Raw genomic sequence first — 20,355 nt, 5'->3', positions numbered from 1 at the left:
CTCGTCACGTCCACTCTGAAGACACTCGTCACATCCACTCTGAAGACACTCGTCACGTCCACTCTGAAGACACTCTTCACGTCCACTCTGAAGACACTCGTCACGTCCACTGTGAAGACACTCGTCACATCCACTCTGAAGACACTCGTCACGTCCACTCTGAAGACACTCGTCACGTCCACTCTGTGTGGTTGTTAGCGCTGGTGTTCTGCCCTGAGGCTCGTTTGCATAGAAAGGGTCCATTCTGCACCAACCTTGTGCACATTACCTGATGTAGATGCAAGATCATCGCCCCAGAGCTAGTGTGTGCTTGGCAGCACCGCTAGGGATGCCCCCTCACCCCCTTGTGGGCGCTCTGAGAACCACACGGGTTCCTGGTGCGTTTTTGTGCGGGTTTAGCAGCTGCAAAAGCCACGCAGTGCTTCAGTCACCAGGGAGGGAGGGAGGGTTTTACCAGGGGGGTCGTTATGAAAACTGAAATGGACGCCACTTTATTTGACACCGTATTCTTACACTGAATGTGTATTTAACCCATCCTACTGTACAGGAGCAGCTGCAGCACCCGGGAACCAACTCCAGGTCTTCTTTCCATTGCCTTGCTCAGGGGCACAGGCAGGAGTATTAAGCCTAACATTCATTCATTCTCCAAACCGCCCATCCTGCTCTCAGGGTTGCAGGGATGCTGGAGCCTGTCCCAGCAGTCACTGGACGGCAGGCAGGGAGACACCCTGGACAGGCCGCCTGTCCATCACGGGGCTGACACATTCACACACCTAGGGACAATTTAGTACGGCCGAGTCCCCTGACCTACATGTCTTTGGGCTGTGGGAGGAAACCCACTCAGACACGGGGAGAACATGCAAACTCCACACAGAGGACGAGGGCTAGACCCGGGACGACTCCCAAGGTGACCTTGGGGGTCTAACCTGAACATGCATGTCTTTTCTGATTATTTGAGGAGCTGCAACTCTGCACTCGGCCGACCAATCGTGTAACTTCAGTGGTGTTTTTGGTCACCTGATCCAGAAGCCCAGTCGTGTCAAACGTGATCACCCAGTCAGTCAGTCAACACCCAGTCAGTCAGTTAGTCAGTCAGTCAACACCCAGTCAGTCAGTCAGTCAGTCAGTCAGTCAGTCAGTCAGTCAGTCAGTCAGTCAGTCAGTAAACACCCAGTCAGTCAGACAGTCAGTCAGTCAGTCAGTCAACATCCAGTCAGTCAGTCAACACCCAGTCAGTCTGTCAATACCCACTCAGTTAGTCAGTCAGTCAACATCCAGTCAGTCAGTCAGTCAGTCAGTCAGTCAGTCAGTCAGTCAGTAAACACCCAGTCAGTCAGTCAGTCAGTCAGTCAGTCAGTCAGTAAACACCCAGACAGTCAGTCAGTCAGTCAACACCCAGTCAGTCAGTCAGTCAGTCAGTCAGTCAACACCTAGTCAGTCAGTCAGTCAGTCAGTCAGTCAGTCAGTCAGTAAACACCCAGTCAGTCAGTCAGTCAGTCAGTCAACATCCAGTCAGTCAGTCAACACCCAGTCAGTCAGTCAATACCCACTCAGTCAGTCAGTCAGTCAGTCAGTCAACATCCAGTCAGTCAGTCAGTCAACACTCGGTCAGTCAGTCAGTCAACACCCAGTCAGTCAGTCAACACCCAGTCAGTCAGTCAGTCAGTCAACACCCAGTCAGTCAGACAGTCAACACCCAGTCAGTCAGTCAGTCAACACCCAGTCAGTCAGACAGTCAACACCCAGTCAGTCAGTCAGTTAATCAGTCAACACCCAGTCAGTCAGTCAGTAAACACCCAGTCAGTCAGTCAGACAGTCAACACCCAGTCAGTCAGTCAATACCCACTCAGTCAGTTAGTCAACACCCACTCAGTCAGTTAGTCAACACCCAGTCAGTCAGTCAACATCCAGTCAGTCAGTCAACACCCAGTCAGTCAGTCAGTCAACACCCAGTCAGTCAGTCAGTCAACACTCAGTCAGTCAGTCAGTCAACACTCAGTCAGTCAGTCAACACCCAGTCAGTCAGTCAGTCAACACCCAGTCAGTCAGACAGTCAACACCCAGTCAGTCAGTCAGTCAGTCAGTCAGTCAGTCAGTCAGTTAATCAGTCAACACCCAGTCAGTCAGTCAGTCAGTAAACACCCAGTCAGTCAGTCAGACAGTCAACGCCCAGTCAGTCAGCGACATTCACGGTTGTAGCTCCGGCCCGCTGATCCGGTCCAGCCAAAAAAAGAAAAAGGTGAGACCGTGTTTCGCTTCAGATTGAGGACGATATCGTGTTTAGCCGCTAGGGGGAGACAAAGTTTTGTACCCATCGATTTTCCTTCTTGGATCGTTTCGTTTACCGTCCTTGACTTCCGGTTGGTTGTTCCGTGCAGTCCACGGCGGTAGCAGAAGGTTCCACCTAAAACGCTCAAGCGACGCGTCAGGTAACTGAACTATTTTCCCACAAATCCTCCGGCATGAGGCCCGGCGGCCGGTCTGACGTAGCGCGTAGCGCGTCACGGGTCATGTTGCTGGGTGAAGCTACACGGGTTCGGGAGTTGTAGCACAGGACCGCTGCTGCTTGTGTCTGGGTTAGCCTGTTAGCATGCTAGCTGGCCGCTGTGTTCAGCCCGTCCCTCGCTGCGGACCGGGGGATCGAACCTGCAGCTGAATCACACGATGTGGTGCCGCCCGCCTGTCAGGTTTGCTGATAAACTTGTTCATATTTCAGCAGATCGGTTGCTCTCAACAAGCCAGCCCAACACCACCCAGGCTAGTTTACTGACCCAACACCACCCAGGCTATTTTACCGACCCAACACCACCCAGGCTAGTTTACTGACCAACACCACCCAGGCTAGTTTACTGACCCAACACCACCCAGGTTATTTTACTAACTCAACACCACCCAGGTTATTTACTGACCCAACACCACCCAGGCTAGTTTACTAACTCAACACCACCCAGGTTATTTTACAGACCCAACACCACCCAGGCTAGTTTACTGACCCAACACCACCCAGGTTATTTTACTGACCCAACACCACCCAGGCTAGTTTACTGACCCAACACCACCCATGCTATTTTACCGACCCAACACCACCCAGGCTAGTTTACTGACCCAACACCACCCAGGTTATTTTACTGACCCAACACCACCCAGGCTAGTTTACTAACTCAACACCACCCAGGTTATTTTACAGACCCAACACCACCCAGGCTAGTTTACTGACCCAACACCACCCAGGTTATTTTACTGACCCAACACCACCCAGGCTATTTAACCGACCCAACACCACCCAAGTTATTTTACTGACCCAACACCATCCAGGCTATTTTACTGACCCAACACCACCAGGGTTATTTTGCAGACCCAACACCACCCAGGTTATTTTACTGACCCAACACCACCCAGGCTAGTTTACTGACCCAACACCACCCAGGCTATTTTACTGACCCAACACCACCCAGGCTATTTTACACACCCAACACCACCCAGGCTAGTTTACAGACCCAACACCACCCAGGTTATTTTACTGACCCAACACCACTCAGGCTATTTTACTGACCCAACACCACCCAGGCTATTTTACTGACCCAACACCACCCGGGTTATTTTGCAGACCATCACACGACCAGCAGGACCCTGCGGGACCTGACAGGGTGGGCCTTGATCCGTGGTGTTCAGCCATCCCTCCTGGAAGTCTTTACTTGTAGAGTTCTTGTAGAGTATCACATGTGGATATGTTGATGTGAGACCAGGTGTGTTGTGGGGTTGTGCTTCTGGTGATTCGGTGATATAATTTAAATACCGTCATCCTCTGGTCTTAAAGGCTGCATTAGCAGTAAAGTGAGGCCACTTTCTGAAGTTATTCGACTGTTCTAATGAACAGTGGATGTCTGCCTGCTTGATCATCATGTCCACATCACTTAGTGACCATCTCTCAACATATCTCATGATAGCCATCCCTGAAATACTACGTTGTCAACATCAAGGTGTTCAGGCAGAAATATTGTGATGTTTGTCAGTATTGCCCTGCTCTCGTTTCTCCCCAACACTTCACCAGGTTATCTGCCCCATGGAAGATCACGTGTGTGCAGTTATTCTTTCCAGCTCAACACCACGCCAGATGATGTCACAGATTAACACACCTTGGACTGAACAGAGGGGAACTAGTTTGTGAGGTCAGGCGGTGTAGTGTTGGATTGGAAAGATACACACCTGCATACACATGGCCCTCCGTGGTACACGTTAAGGTATCTGGGAAAAGAATGTTGGTTTTTGGTGTTGCTGCGGGGTGGTAACATCTGTTTGTCCAGATGTTACCTTTCTGCTCCAGCAGCCGGCCGGGCTGCTGCCAGGTGACCGCGCATCACTCGGTGAGGAGAGAAGAGAAAGTTCAGATTTCTGTTTCACGGCTGAATTGACGGCGAAGATGCTCAGTGCCTGGTGAGCTTTGGAATCTGACCCATGTTAGAAAAGTAAGCTCCCTGCCTTGGTTTAAATAGACATTTAGACGTCGGTCTAAAATAAACAGTGCAAATTCTGTGTTGGATTCACTCCGTGAGGTTTGGATGATAAATATGTTTCCGCAGTAATATTAGTACCACACCTATCCAGAGACACCTGATGTGGCCAAGCGAGCCGCCATCAGCAGCAGTGTTGCTTCTGCATCTGAAGTAAGAGCACTGTAAGACTCTTCCCTTCTTGTGGTGGACCTGTCTCCTGTGTGGAGGTTCACCCGCTGAGCGTGTCGTCTTCTCAGGGTTTACAATCTTGTCATCACTGCTTTCTGGGCATTTCAGACTCTGCCCACAATAAGAAGTTCCCAACTGAAACACAACAGAGGTGCTGATGTTGACTCGCCGGGCTCCTTATGAATAGCTTCTTCAAGATTGAGATGAAGTGAAATGAGCAATAAATTATAAAGTTTCATACTTCCCAAGGAATACTATTGTGTTGATTTGTGTACATGTGGTACCATCGTAGGACACGGCTGTTGGTAGCGATGCTGAATAAAGACGTATTCTGGACAAAGAGGGATGTAGACTTCTTTTTTTTTAAATCTTCTACTGAGTCACATCAGGCGAAGTACTTTGGGTGTCTGAAAGCACTGCATTATCCACTGGGACCAACAAGTTAGAGTTTTGTTTCTGTTTAAGTTTCAGTGTAACGTTTGTCATTTTGTTGGAGTTTAGATTCATCGTTGTGGTATCATTACACATGTTTCACTACCACTCAGTCTAGAAACCACTCTGTCCATGTGAGACTGACGTCTGTTGCTACATGGCTGGTCAGTCTGGAAACCAGTCTGTCCATGTGAGACTGATGTCTGTTGCTACATGGCTGGTCAGTCTGGAAACCAGTCTGTCCATGTGAGACTGACGTTGTCTGTTGCTACATGGCTGGTCAGTCTGGAAACCACTCTGTCCATGTGAGACTGATGTTGTCTGTTGCTACATGGCTGGTCAGTCTAGAAACCAGTCTGTCCATGTGAGACTGACGTCTGTTGCTACATGGCTGGTCAGTCTGGAAACCAGTCTGTCCATGTGAGACTGACGTTGTCTGTTGCTACATGGCTGGTCAGTCTAGAAACCAGTCTGTCCATGTGAGACTGACGTCTGTTGCTACATGGCTGGTCAGTCTGGAAACCAGTCTGTCCATGTGAGACTGACGTTGTCTGTTGCTACATGGCTGGTCAGTCTGGAAACCAGTCTGTCCATGTGAGGCTGATGTCTGTTGCTACATAGATGGACAGTGACACCAAGTCTTTTCACGATCACTTAACTAGTGATGAGCTGTGCGCCTGCGAATTCCTTTGACTTTGTTGCACAACGGGAGCGTTGCAGCTTGATTTGAATGGGACGATACTTCCGGGATTCATGCATTGAGTTAATATCACATGTTGCTCCATCATACCAGCAGGAAACACCCAGCAAGATGAGCCTGCTTTCTTCTTCTTTGTTTTTTAAGTGCTGTTGTTTGGTGGAACTAACTTTCACTATTCTAATGTTTCATTCATTATTCTCAATTTGTTTAACTCTCCTGGCAGCGAAGCTCTTTTAAACTTTGCAATTTAAATTGCGATGCAATGAGCTACTGAAGATAGCAGCAGTCATGATGTTAGCAGCAGCAGTAGTAGTGAAACTGGTTTCTGCTCAGTTACCCTGATGAGGATTTTGAATTCACACGCTCACTGCTCCTTCTTACCTTTGCACCCAGAGTCGACTTTCAAACCTAGACTGACGCCTCCTCAACCTGGCCCCCCACCACCACCACCACCACCCCTACCACCAGCACCAGCACCCCAGACGTGCTACAGGAACATCGGGGGGTTTTTGTTCCCTCTCCTGACCTGCCAAAATGCCAGCCGCACTCGCAGATTCCAGTCAGATCATCTGTGAGGTTTGGGCGAGCAACGTGGAGGATGAGATGAGGAAAATCCGACAGATTATTCAGAGCTACAACTACATTGCCATGGTGAGACCCCACATCCCCCCAGGGGACAGAGCCAGAAGGTCCTGGACCTAAAATAATGAAATCATGAAAATAATGAAGACCTTAGCTATGTCTCCAGACTTAATAACGATGAAAAAAAATATCCAACAATTATTATTCTCACATATAAAATTAAACATACAGCTAATCAAAATTCCCCTTTTATTTTGGAAACACAGACATTCTGGCAGACAAAGTGGAACTTGTTTGTAATAGTGCTGAAATTATTAGTTGATCAAAGTAAAGCTGATTGGTTTTAACGGCGGGGATGAATGCTTTCGACGTTTATCAAGTAAAAATACTAAACGTGAAGGTTACAGCCTCACAGACGCTAAGATCTGCTCTCCTCGGTACTTGAGGGCTGTCGGCTGTTGGTCAGAAGATGTCAACAGTTTGAAGACATCATTTGTCTCTGGAAACTCGTCGTTATTTTTGCCATTGTAGTTGCAGCCCTATCAAAAACCAGCATGACAGTTTTGTTTAAGAAAAAGATCACACAATATTCATCAAATGACACGGTTACCCACCTTTTGTAAATTAAAACTGTGATGGACAGAATTCCCACATGTGAACCTCTTTCTGTGAGCAGGACACAGAGTTTCCCGGGGTGGTGGTTCGGCCCATTGGAGAGTTCCGCAGCACAGTGGACTACCAGTACCAGCTGCTGAGGTGTAATGTGGACCTCCTGAAGATCATCCAGCTGGGCCTGACATTCATGAACGAGGATGGAGACTATCCGCCCGGCACCACCACGTGGCAGTTTAACTTCAAGTTCAACCTGACGTAGGTGTCCTGTTCCTCTCCACTGCACCCACACGAAAATTCACTTACCTCTTTCACTATTCCACTAGTTGTCTGGGGGGTTTTTTTTTGTTGAGAATTTTGAATATTATTCATTATTTTCACCTCCAAAAGTCTTGCTGCAGACGCATGAGGGAAAATGTTGAACTGGAAACTCGTGTTATAAGAGCTCTGTGGCGCCTCTGATGCTCGAAAAAAAATTTTTTACTTTTAACTCACTTCTCAATCCGCCTCCTCCTCTGACCTCCACTCTGCTCACCCCTAACATGTTCGCCTCATACTTGGCTGATAAGGTTTCTGCCGTCAGTAACCAGTTCTCTGAGCCTGACCAACTCTGTATGCCACTGCCAGCTAACAGCGCCTCCCTCACCTCATTCTCTATCTTCAGACTTTTACCAAGCTTTATTGTTTATTTTTGTTGTCCCTAATGAAGAAACATTTGTAAGATGGAGTCTAGGTGTTTTGTTTATTTATTTGTGAATGAATGAATGAATGATGTTGTGGCTTGTCATGTCCCCCACCTCAACCCTTATTTTTCTAAATGCACAGATCTGTTTACTCATATGTTTAACCGTGGCTAATTAACATTTCTCCATTGGACCCTCACACAGTCTGACCATTCTTCTTGTCCTCCCTGTGGTCTCCCCAGAGAAGACATGTACTCCCAGGATTCCATAGACCTGCTCCAGAACTCTGGACTCCAGTTCAAGAAGCACGAGGAGGAGGGAATTGACACGCTGTACTTTGCAGAGCTCCTCATGACTTCTGGCTTGGTTCTGTGTGAGAACGTCAAGTGGCTCTCCTTCCACAGGTCAGCAGTCTGACCCAGCTTGTTTGTGTTGGGATGAGTCCAGATTTGTAGTAAGCTTCTTGTCATCTATAGAGAGGAGAGGGATTTCAATTGCTGCTTTTTCCTCAGCACACACCAGTTCTGAGATCTGAGTTGATCAAAATTCAAAGTTCTTCAAGGTTTTAAAGATCAATGCAGCTGGTGCAACTTTAGTGTCGTATCGAAGATTGCAATGTAAGGATACAGCAATAATGATACTGATCTCAGATATCAGGACGATACCAAGCTAAAATGGAAAATCGGTGTTGGAGACTTCACACAAGACTGAAATCATACCAAAATCCATGCATAATATGTCATAAATTAAAGCAAAATGGATTGATTTTCTGCTTTGTTGGCACATGGAAGCCTGTATTTCTTTAATGGTGGACCAAAAACTGACCCTCAATTATTTTGCCCATTGACCCCAGACTATTGATCCTAATCTGCACTGTTGAGGAAAAGTAATGGATCTGCTCGGTATTCAGTATCGGCTGATATTATTCTTAATCGGTATCGGCTGTAAGAAAGGGTTATCGATGCATCGATATTTGAAGGATGTTTTTTTGATGCAGTGTCATGCTGAAAATCAGCCTGGTCATTCTAACTGGGTCTTAAGTTTTGTTGACTGATTAGCGAGTCTGTAATGCCTGAGTTTGAACTGGTCATTGGAATGCTGTTCTCCTGGATCACCTCGATGTTTCCTTTGCTTGACAGTGGTTATGATTTTGGCTACTTGGTGAAGCTCCTCACGGATGCAAGGCTCCCTGAAGAAGAACATGACTTCTTCCAGATCCTCAACCTTTTCTTTCCAGCCATCTACGATGTTAAATATTTAATGAAGAGCTGCAAGAACCTGAAGGTAAGCAAAAAGACCCCATCTGATGGAGCCTTAACGTCCGAGAATGAGTTATACTTTATTCTGAAACACTTTTGTTTACAGCAGAATGTGTACACCCATAATGCAACACTGAATCTGATTTATTGACTTTGAGAGCTGTTAGGACTCCTAAAAAAGATTTACACACACCATATCACATGCAGACTGTACTTCTCAGATTTGAAGACAGTCTACACTTCATGCTCCTGCTAATGTAGTACTGTCAGCTTCAGAGCCAACATCAATGTGTTTTTGTCAGTTAAAATACAACTAATTAGTTGGAGGTTACATTGCCACTGAGGCCAACCATATTCAAATGATATGTGCTTATGCTACTGTCCAATGGCCATATTTTAAGACTATAGAAGTTTATCAAAATGGAGAAAAATGGCTCTTGGCATTTAATTTGTCAACTGAAGCAATCACTTAATACAAATCTAAACAGACGTCATTTTGGGCTCCAAGAACCGGTGATGGGAATTCATCATTTTTTACTTTTTTGAGTAATTGAAAAAAAAAATCAAAAGTTAATCAAATATGATATATAGAGGCACGGTGGCCCAGTGGTTAGCTCTGTTGCCTCACAGCAAGAAGATCCGGGGTTCGAACCCCAGGCCGTCCCAGGTCCTTTATGTGTGGAGCTTGTATGTTCTCCCCGTGTCTGCGTGGGTTTCCTCCCACCATCAAACAGACATGCATGTTAGGGTTAATACTCCTGTCTGTGCCCCTGAGCAAGGCAATGGAAAGAACCGGAGTTGGTCCCTGGGCGCTGCAGTTGCCCTGCTCCTATACAATAGGATGGTTACATGCAGAAGACAAATTCATTGTAAGCTGTACAGTGACAAAAGAAAGCAACTTTCTTTCTTCATATTAATGGAAAAAATAATCGCCATATTAATTGCTTGTGAAAATGATTTAGTTGTTGCCCTAAGATAAATAAATGTGTGTGTGTGTATACTCAGTTCTGTATGTGGTCAAATCAATATTTCTTATGCTTTAGTAATGCTTTACCTCGTAGCTTTGTGTTGATCTCTATATCTGTCCTTTAAATACGTCTAACTGAAGCTTGGGCCTTTGTGTGTCTGTGTCTTTGTTTCAGGGGGGACTACAGGAGGTGGCGGACCAATTGGAGCTGAAGAGGATTGGCAGGCAACATCAGGCCGGGTCAGATTCGCTACTCACAGGCATGGCTTTCTTCAGGATGAAAGAGGTATGCTCCTAGATACCGTCTAGTATATGTAGGTTTGGAAAACTTCGCCGTGTTTATGGAAATAACAGTGACCTCATCTGCCTGAAGCTTTGTTTTGTGACATTCATGTTGACTGAATAGATCTTAAACAGCTATATGTTACATTTCGTGCAGGAGAGCTTTATTCAGCCGCTAGCCTCAAAAGGCAAATTTCTCAGTTTGTTAAAGGTGATTAGCTAACTTTTTACAACAATATTGAACATTTCCAAGTTAAGGAAATCACTGGAAATATTTCCTGATTCCTACTTCACCACTGCCTGACAAGAAAAGCTGTAGATATTCTAGAGATTCTTAAAACTGTCTTCTGACTAGGGGTGTCACGAATCTCTGAAGCCGCGATTTGATTTGACTGTCAATTTTAAGGTCAGGATTTGATTTTAAAAAAGATTCAGCGCTGAAGGCTATGTCATTGTTAGAATATAGGGTCTTGATTTGTAAAGATCAACAGGTCATTGGTTTTACAGTGCCTTGCAAAAGTATTCAACCCCCTTGACAGTCATCACTAATTTCTGGATTATAAAAGATACTCGCAAATCTGCTCCTGAACAATATTATTTTGGTGAACCCATAAGCTCTAACAGCATGTTCCCCAAGCCAAAATAAGTTATGTTTCACTGACTTTTAATTAATAAATGAAAAATTAAAATATAGTGCTTGCATAAGTATTCAACCCCCACATATCAATACTTTGTAGAGTATCTTTTTGCTGTAATAACAGCCATGATTCTCTTGGGGTAAGTATGTACAAGCTTTGCACATTCTTCTGAAGCAATTTTTGCACATTCTTCTTGGCAGAATTTATACAGGTCTTGCAGGTTGGTGGACTGCTGGTGCCTCTGGACTGCGATTTCCAGCCTGTACCACAGATTTTCAATGGGTTTGAGGTCCGGACTTTGACTTTACCACTCCAAAACGGCCACCTTTTTGTTGCAGAGCCATGCCATTGTTGCTTTAGCCTTGTGCTTAGGATCATCGTCCTGCTGGAAGGTGAACCTTCTCCCGAGCTTCAGTTTTATGGCAGACTGCAACAGGTTTTCTTCCAATATTTCCTGTATTTAGCTCCATCCATTCTTCCCTCAATGTGAACATGGTTCCCAGTGCCTGCAGAAGAAAAGCAACCCCATAGCATTTTGCTGCTGCCGCCATGCTTCACTGTGGGGAGGGTGTTTTTTAGGGCATGAGCAGAGTTAGGTTAGCACCACACATAACGCTTTGAGTTTTTGCCAAAAAGCTCAACTTGCATCTCATCTGACTACAAAACCTTTACCCACATCCTAACTGGGCCTCTCAGGCTTGGTAGCAAACTCCAAGCGTGCTTTTATATGCATAGTTTTGAGCAACGGCTTCTTTCTTGCCGCCCTCCCACAGGCCAGATTTATGGAGAGCCGTGACATGGTTGACTCATGTACATTTACTGCAGTTTCAGCCACTGACCTCTGGAGCTCCTTCAGAGTGACTGCAGGATCATCTTTCCTCACCAGCCCACGTCTTGCTCGGACACTTATCTTTGAGGGACGGCCGGTCCTACAAAGCATCTGGGTGGTGTGATACAGCTTCCACTTTCTGAAAATGGATCCAACAGTGTTCCGTGGGATATCCAAACACTTGGATATGGTTTTGTGTCCTTTTCACGCCTTCTGCATTTTAATCACTTTGTCTCTTACTTCAGGATTCTGCTGCTTTGTCTTCATGTTCTGATGGAGTTCACGCCCGGCTAGTGAACTTTACACAGAGTGCTTTTATACCCATAAACCAGACCGGTACTTTAATATCTTACAGCTGCACGCTAGTTGTGTCCCGTTGTGTTAACCTGAGTTTGTTTCAGTAATAATTTGTCATTTGTGTAAACTTTCAGAGCACAAGGGGTTGAATACTTATGCAAGCACTGTAGTTTACTTTTTAATTTATTAATTAACAGTCAGTGAAACATAACTTATATTGGCTGTGGGAACATCTGTCAGATCTTATGGGTTCAAAACAATAATATTGTTCAGGAACAGATTTGTGAGTATCTTTTATAATCCAGGAATTGGTCAAATTTAAGTCATTTCGCTAAAATGTAATACCAATAACTTATTTCACCAGTCAGTTGGGATCAAAGTAGCTTCTCTGTCAAAGACGTGTTCGTTGATGACACAAGTTATGGGGAAGGCAAACCGTTGTCACACCAGTGACTTCACGGAAGCAGGAGGATTTTGAAGCTGCGTTGTTTCTCCGTCATCTCTGACTCCGGCAGTGGCCCTGGTGTCTGGAAAAGTGCACCTGCAGCCTACCAGTAAGTGTGGAGTCCGGGAGGTGACATGAATGTCATTATGGTGGCACAGTGGCCCAGTGGTTAGCACTGTTCCTCACAGCGAGAAGGTCCTAGGTTCGAACCCCAGGCCATCCCGGGTCGTCCTCTGTGTGGAGTTTGCATGTTCTCCCTGTGTGTGCGTGGGTTTCCTCTGGGTGCTCCGGTTTCTTCCCACCATCAAAAAGACATGCATGTTAGAGTTAATACTCATGCCTGTGCCCTTGAGCAAGGCAATAGAAGAACTGGAGTTGGTCCCCGAGCGCTGCAGCTGCCCACTGCTCCTATACGATAGGATGGTTACATGCAGAGAACACATTCACTGTAAGAATACGTCCATCCATTATCTGAACCGCTTGCCCTGCTCTCAGGGTGGCGGGGGTGCTGGAGCCTATTCCAGCAGTCATTGGGCGGCAGGCGGGGAGACACACATACACCACACACACATTCATACCTAGGGACAATCTAGTACGGCCGATTCACCTGACCTACATGTCTTTGGACTGTGGGAGGAAACCGGACCCCCCGGAGGAAACCCACGCAGACACGAGGAGAACATGCAAACTCCACACAGAGGATGGGACGACCCGGGATGACCCCCAAGGTTGGACTGACCCGGGGCTCGAACCCAGGACCTTGTTGCTGTGAGGCGACCGCGCTAACCACTGCGCCACCGTGCCGCCTCATTGTAAGAATACAAAATAAGGTGGCTTCCTTCTTGCCCTCTTTTTTAGAAAGCATGTGTGGTGCGAGTTAGAAAACACACTCCCACTTTATGAAAAATGCACGTCCATGTCACCTCCCGGGCTCCATATTGTGTGTGTGGGGGGGGTGGGGGGGGGTTGGGTGCACCGCAGGTAGCTGAGGAGTTGAGAGAAAACAAATGCTGGGAGAATCTCCGATCCTGCTTTTGATTTGGAGGGTGGAAATGGAAAGCTCATTTCGATCAACTGTCGATTTAGAATCGAAATCGTGACACCCCTACTCTTGACAAGAGGTCAGAGGTTTGTTCCCTCTAATACCTGCTCAGGGGAGGGGCTCCTGCTTTTAAAGTTGCAGTCCTGAGTATCGCTGAACTGTGTCTCCTAGATGTTGGTTGAGTTTTTTTTTTTTTTTTTGGTCCCCCCCTCCCTTTTTCTCCCCAATTGGACTTGGCCAATTACCCCACTCTCCCAAGCCGTCCCGGTCTCTGCTCCTCCCCCTCTGCTGATCCAGGGAGGGCTGCAGACTACCACATGCCTCCTCCCATACAAGTGCAGTCACCAGCCGCTTCTTTTCACCTGACAGTGAGGAGTTTCACCTGGGGGACGTAGCACGTGGGAGGATCATGCTATTCCCCCACTTCCCCCTTTCCCTGAACAGGCACCCCAACGTCACCCACCAGAGGAGGCGCTAGTGCAGCAACCAGGACACCTACCCACATCCGGCCTCCCACCCGCAGACACGGCCAATTGTGTCTGTAGGCCCGACCAAGCCGGAGGTAACACAGGGATTCGAACCAGCGATCCCCGTGTTGGTAGGCCACAGAATAGACTGCTACACTACCCGGACGCCCCCTGGTTGAGTATTGTTTAAGCTCCGTTCTTAATGAACAAGTCGCCAGTGCTGTTGTGTTGGGGTATGTTTGGTGAGCACCGACAAGTCACACACATTTAGAGACTGTTGACACTTCCACTGGTAGTTAATACTGAATAATATGGGGGCGTCCGGGTAGCATAGCAGTCTATTCTGTTGCCTAGCAACATGGGGATCGCCGGTTCGAATCCCCGTGTTACCTCCGGCTTGGTCAGGCGTCCCTACAGACACAATTGGCTGTGTCTGCGGGTGGGAAGCCGGATCTGGGTATGTGTCCTGGTCGCTGCAATAGCGCCTCCTCTGGTCGGCCGGGGCACCTGTTCGGGGGGGGGGACTGGGGGGAATAGCATGATCCTCCCACACGCTACATCCCCCTGGCGAAACTCTTCACTGTCAGGTGAAAAGAAGCGGCTGGTGACCCCACATGTATCAGAGGCGACGTGGTAGTCTGCAGCCCTCCCCGGAGCAGCGACCGGGATGGCTTGGAAGAGTGGGGTAATTGGCCGGGTACAGTTGGGGAGAAAAGAGGGGGGAAATCCGGAAAAAGAAAAGAGAAAAAAAATACTGAATAATATGACCTTCTGACAGCACTTTACTCTCCGCCAACCAATAAAATCTGGTGGAACCTGATGTAGTGCTTACTGATGTAGTACTGTGTGTTGGTAAAGGTCTTCTACCAGCTTGTTCTGTCATATCTGCTGGTTAGACACACCTTCACTTCTTCTAACTCTACTCTACCTGCCTTCTTCTTCCTCATCTGGCTGCTGTGATGAAGATGAAAACACTATGCACCCTGTCATGTTTCCTGGCAAAGTCCTACCAGACACCAACCGTTCACATGAATACATAACAGCGTTGGAGATGTAGATATTGAGGAATTAACTTTGTGTAGTGCGGTTCACTATGTCCATACATAAAAGTTCGTTGGAATTTTTTGGGGATTTGGAAAACTACATTTTTGAAAACTTCATAGAAAAACAAATCAGAAAATGCATGATTCCATTTTCTCAAAGCCAATATGGTGTCCATCTTGGATTTTCAAAAATGGCGACCTTCAAACACTTGTTTCTCAATATCTCACCTCCTAGATTACCTAGGATCATGATTCCAGTGGCTAAACCTACATTTTTGGGGGTAGGAAATCCAATGATGTGAACTATAAATCGGTACAGCTGATCAATGGCACAGGTTTAGGTCACCATCTTGGATTTCTAATGTGCATAACTGAAGTTTATACGCTTATCTCCTTATCCTGACATCTAAGTGACATAGGAATCTGAGCCAAGTGAATATCTTAACTCAAGATGAATATGTTTACAATAGTAAGATATATTACTTCACATAACCATGTATGCCACACATCTTCAATTTGAACTGATACTGGATGAATTCTTCAGAGAGAACCGAGAGCTGAAAAATGTTTGCTGGCAGACAACAGAACAAGTAGAAGCAGCCTGCTCTGAGGAGGACAAATCTGCAAAGGCTGAATCTGCCAAGGAAGCCAACGCTACCCTCCTTGAAGCGTTGGTTTCTGCTAAGGTGATGAAAGCATTCAAAGTGTGGGAAGCACAGAAAGCCCAACACACCATGTTCAGATCCATCATGAACTACCTGCACAGAGTGGAGACAGTCCTGTTCTTTGTGGCTGCATCTCGCAATGCTGATCTCGCACTCCATCTGCAAGCTGCGGAAGCACTCAGCAAGCTGTTCTTTGCTTTTGACCAGATCAAATACAAATGACCTTGGCCCAGATACATTGCTGATATACGTGACCTCAGAACCAATCATCCCGAGACCTGGAAGGCACTCGAAGCAGTTGTCAGTCACCAGAAATGAGATTCCATTTGTGTCCATAGGTGCAGACCATGCATGCGAACATCTCAACAAGCAGTTGAAGGTTCACTCTGGACTGATTGGAATCTCCAACAATGTCAATGCTAAGCAGAGATTCTTCATGGCTACACCTGAGCTGTCACGCCTGTCAAGAGAGTTCAAGAGTCAGTTTGGCACTGAAGCTGGCAAGAACACAGAACATCCTGGACTAGGATCTAGTGACATCAGAAGAGGTCATGAGGCAATTGACAAAATTAAGGCTGCCATACTGAGTCATGGCAACCCAGTTACTGCTGAGGGTTACAAGTTGTACCACATGATCACACATGCCTATGTCCCACAGGAGTATGTCGCACAGATCTTGAACATCATGATGCTGGGCAGAAACTGTACAAAGACTATGTATCAGAGAGAATCGATGGAGAAATCAGCCTCTGGGCACCAGTGAAGAAGGAACACAACAAAATGTTCATGTCTGGCAACAAGAGGTCCGCGGTGAAAATCAGAGACAAAACTGTAGATCTGAAGGAGACCAAAGATCTGTATGGCGGACTGCTGGTGCTTGCCCGATCTAACGGACACATTGACCGGAATCAGGTTGCTGGCAACTATGAGTTCACACAGACACCAAGAGCACTCTTTGTCCCCAATGGGGATATACTGCCATGCACTGACAAGTCAAAGTTGATCCACCTCCTAGAAAAGCTGGCAAAGGAACACACAGCAGATCAGGACCAACCACAAGCTGCAGATGAAGCTCCAGTGGACACTGAAACACTGGGCTCCAATGAAGATGGTCATCCTAGTTGCAAAATTGCACTGGTGGATGGCATGTTTGTTAATCAAAAGCTGACAAAGAAGCCAGCAACAGTAGTTACAGTCAAAAAAAAAAGTAGTCACAGTCAACAGTAGTCAGTTAAAAGTGAATGGTTCTACTGCAGACTGATGTCTGTAACTAGAGACTATGATCAGGTGATTCTGGTGTTTGATACCTACAAGGCTGATTCCTTGAAGCACATCACAAGGGAGAAAAGAAGACAAGGAAAGGATCCCGTCCAATACCAAATCAGATGACATGAACATCAAGAACATTCCAATGAGCCGATAAAACAAAGGCTAATCTGACTGAGTATCTGGCATCAAAGACCGTTGAATACAGCAAAGACTCCCCAACTCTTGTCATTGCTTCTGCTGCAGGACACACCGAGAGCAACAGTCAGTTGCACTTTGGAAGCAACAATCATGAAGAAGCAGACACCTTGTTGATCCACCATGCAGTTCTGGCTTCACGTCGCAACCGCTCCGATGCCCAGCTCATGTTCTTCTCCCCAGACACAGATGTACTGGTGCTGGTTGTAGCAAATTATGAAATCCTGCTGAAAAATACTTGTCTTTCAATGGCATCTGGGATTTTGGAAGTGAAACCAATATGGAAAGCTCTGGGTGCAGATCGTGCAAAAGCTTTGCTGGCATGTCATGCATTTACAGGAGCAGGCAACACTGGGCAGTTTTCTAGAATAGGCAAAGCTACCTGGCTGAACATGTACCTCAAAGCAGATGATCCTCAAGGCTCTGCAGATGCTTTCTCAAACCAGCGAATGGACAGAGGATCTGCTATCTACATTAGCTAGTTTTGTATGCACTGCATACTTATCAAAGGGGATCCAAATCGACATCCCTGAACCGAGATGGCATCTTTTCTGCAAGCACATGGCAGAAAGTGACAAGCTTCCACCCACACTCGGTGCTCTCAAGCAGCATGTCCTAAGAGCCCATATCCAGGCCAGAGAGTGGAGTCTGGCACACATCGCTCAGCAGGGGTTCCTTGACCCACTAAAGAATGGCTACTTCAAGGACAAGGATGGCCAGCTGAAGCCACACACAACTGAGTCCCTCCCAGCACCAGAGGCCATCATTGAGATGGTTAGATGTCAATGCAAAGGCGACTTTTCTTCGCACAGATGCTCGTGCAGTTCAGTAGCGCTACCGTGCAGAGAGCTATGTCAGTGTAGCGCTGACTGCCAAAATGACAAGGACTCTTGGAATATAACATGTGTTAGCGACAGTGATGATGACGGTGAGGATGGAGATGTGTAGACTGGTCTACAGACGTTGCTAGCTTGTGTTTGTTTTAATAGATGACACACGCGTTTTTGTAGTCAAAGAGAGAAGTCGTCTGTCTCCACGTTCCTGCTGCTTCCAAAGGTGTCAAACTCTGAAATGTGTTTTTCTGTTTTGGAAGACGGGCCCCTCAATATTATTATCTCTGAGATCATATTTACTGCAGAATAAAATATGCTATGTGTATTAAAAATGTAAGATAGTTACCCAAAAATGTGTCATTGACCATCTGTATATATTTGTAATAAACACCATTGGATTCCTTGCCCCCCAAAAATGTAGATTTGGCTACTGGAATCTTGATTCTAGGTATTCTAGGTAATCTAGGAGGCGAGATATTGAGAAATGAGTGTTTGAAGGTCGCCATTTTTTTAAATCCAAGATGGCCACCATATTGGCTTATGGGAAAATGGAATCATGCATTTTCTGATTTCTTATTCTTTGAAGTTTTCAAAAATGTTTAGTTTTCCCAATCCCCAAAAAAATCCAAGGAAATTACACAAGGACCCATACTAGTAGTAAACATGCCAGTAAGAGAAAGTAACTGAGATGTTTTTGTCTCTTTGTCGCACAGCTCTTCTTCGAAGACAACATCGATGATGCAAAGTACTGCGGAAGGCTATACGGCCTGGGATCCGGCTCCAGTCAGCCGCAGAACGGCATCTCCAGCTCCGCCCAGGAGGAGTCGAACAATAAGCACTGACCAGCTACACGGTCCCTCAAGTGGAACAGGCGCTTGTTTTAACCAAACCAGCAAACCATACTCATTCCCTGAGACCCCGCCCATACACGGTCCCAAACCATACTCAGTCCCTGAGGCCCCGCCCATACACGGTTCCAAACCATACTCAGTCCCTAAGATCCCACCCGTACACGGTCCCAAACCATACTCATTCCCTGAGACCCCGCCCGTACACGGTCCCAAACCATACTCAGTCCCTGAGACCCCGCCCGTACACTATCCCAAACCATACTCATTCCCTGAGACCCCGCCCGTACACAGTCCCAAAACAAGACAGAAGAAAGATTCAGTCCCCTCAGACTCATCTTCCACTCACTTGATTTACTGGCCTCCATAGGTCATCCAGCCGCTCCACCCTTTTATTACTTGTAAATGAATATATGGCCATGTATTCTTTGTGTTTTTCTTTTCTCCAGCATTACAGCAGTGCCCTCTGCTGACAGAGTGGGACCAGCAGCTGCAGTATACTGTGATTCCAGTAGTAAAGTCCTTCGTGAGTGCTCTGCGCCACACTGTTTTGTTGTTTTCTCTCTTTGTTCTGAGGCAGACCTGCGTTTATAACCCCCCTCCTCTCATATCTCATGTTATGTACCCGCAGTCCGTTTCCTGTCGTCGTCTTCTCGCCATCTCCACACCGTGCTTGTTACAGGGGTTGTGTTTTTAAATTCTGCTGGAAGGGTATGTAAATTAAAATGTACAATTTTGATTACAAAAGAAGTTTTAGCTTTTTTTACACGAGAATCAACTCAGAGACGAGTGTCCCATGTCTGTGCACCGAGAATGTGTTTTAAAAGAGCACACTGCTGCTGTCCATCACCTTCTCTTCTTCTGCCACCAGAACGTTTCCACTGCAGATGTCCGTGGTTGATTTCATGTCATGCATTGTGTTAAACGTTGTGTTGAACAGTTGTATATTAAATCGTTTTCTATTTTGAATGTAAAGATGAGCTGTTGGAGGGTCTTTTTTATTTCATGGCTACATGTTTGTCCAAACTGCACACAACAAAACCTTTTCAAACTGCACACAACAAAACCTTCTCAAACTCCACACAACAAAGCCTTCTCAAACTCCACACAACAAAGCCTTCTCAAACTCCACACAACAAAACCTTTTCAGGAAAAGCATCAGGACTTAGGAACACTTTGTCGTTTCACTTCATGCACTTGCGTACATGAAGTGAAACAAAATGCCATTTCCCCCAGCCCACAGCAGTACAACACAAAGACAAAAACACATCCAAAATTACAAGCACACACATACCCAAACCAACACACATATCCAAACTAAACACACAAAAAAAATCACTGTCCAGGAGAACGACCGCCAGCCACGATGACTGTCAGAACTGCCGGTCTGCATGGGTCAGCAGTTAGCTTAGCCCGCCCCGCTTCCACATCCTGTCAGACCACCCTCGGCATTTCCTCCTCGGGTGCAGCTCCAGGCAGGGGCCGTGGTCCCCGGGCCCACAAGCTGAAGCAGACCAAGCTCTCCCAGCCGATCCAGCGCCAGCTCCCCCAGCCAGACAGCCCTCGACACACATCCCCGCACTCC

At 46.6% G+C, this 20,355-nt stretch overlaps 1 protein-coding gene across 1 annotated transcript; it reads left to right on the top strand.

Annotated features, from left to right (window-relative positions):
- Positions 1-2,380: 2,380 nt before the first annotated feature.
- cnot8 (CCR4-NOT transcription complex, subunit 8) lies at positions 2,381-19,745 on the top strand. The gene is made up of 7 exons (XM_056284996.1): positions 2,381-2,429; positions 6,208-6,465; positions 7,073-7,266; positions 7,934-8,095; positions 8,831-8,975; positions 10,093-10,203; positions 18,636-19,745. The coding sequence occupies exons 2-7, from the start codon at positions 6,349-6,351 to the stop codon at positions 18,762-18,764; spliced, it is 858 nt and encodes a 285-aa protein (XP_056140971.1). The 5' UTR covers positions 2,381-2,429; positions 6,208-6,348; the 3' UTR covers positions 18,765-19,745.
- The last annotated feature ends 610 nt before the right edge of the window (positions 19,746-20,355 follow it).

This window comes from Lampris incognitus, chromosome 8 (assembly GCF_029633865.1).
Source record: "Lampris incognitus isolate fLamInc1 chromosome 8, fLamInc1.hap2, whole genome shotgun sequence".
In the NCBI taxonomy this organism is placed as follows: domain Eukaryota; kingdom Metazoa; phylum Chordata; class Actinopteri; order Lampriformes; family Lampridae; genus Lampris; species Lampris incognitus.
Note: the sequence above shows the minus strand (reverse complement) of the source record. Positions and strands in the feature narration are given on the sequence as shown.

Bases quoted from the DNA above. Each gene is read 5' to 3' on its own strand.
- cnot8 (XM_056284996.1), top strand. From the start codon at position 6,349: ATGCCAGCCGCACTCGCAGATTCCAGTCAGATCATCTGTGAGGTTTGG. The intron at 7,267-7,933 runs GTAGGTGTCCTG...TGGTCTCCCCAG, and splicing joins AACTTCAAGTTCAACCTGAC to AGAAGACATGTACTCCCAGG. The intron at 10,204-18,635 runs GTATGCTCCTAG...TTTGTCGCACAG, and splicing joins CTTTCTTCAGGATGAAAGAG to CTCTTCTTCGAAGACAACAT.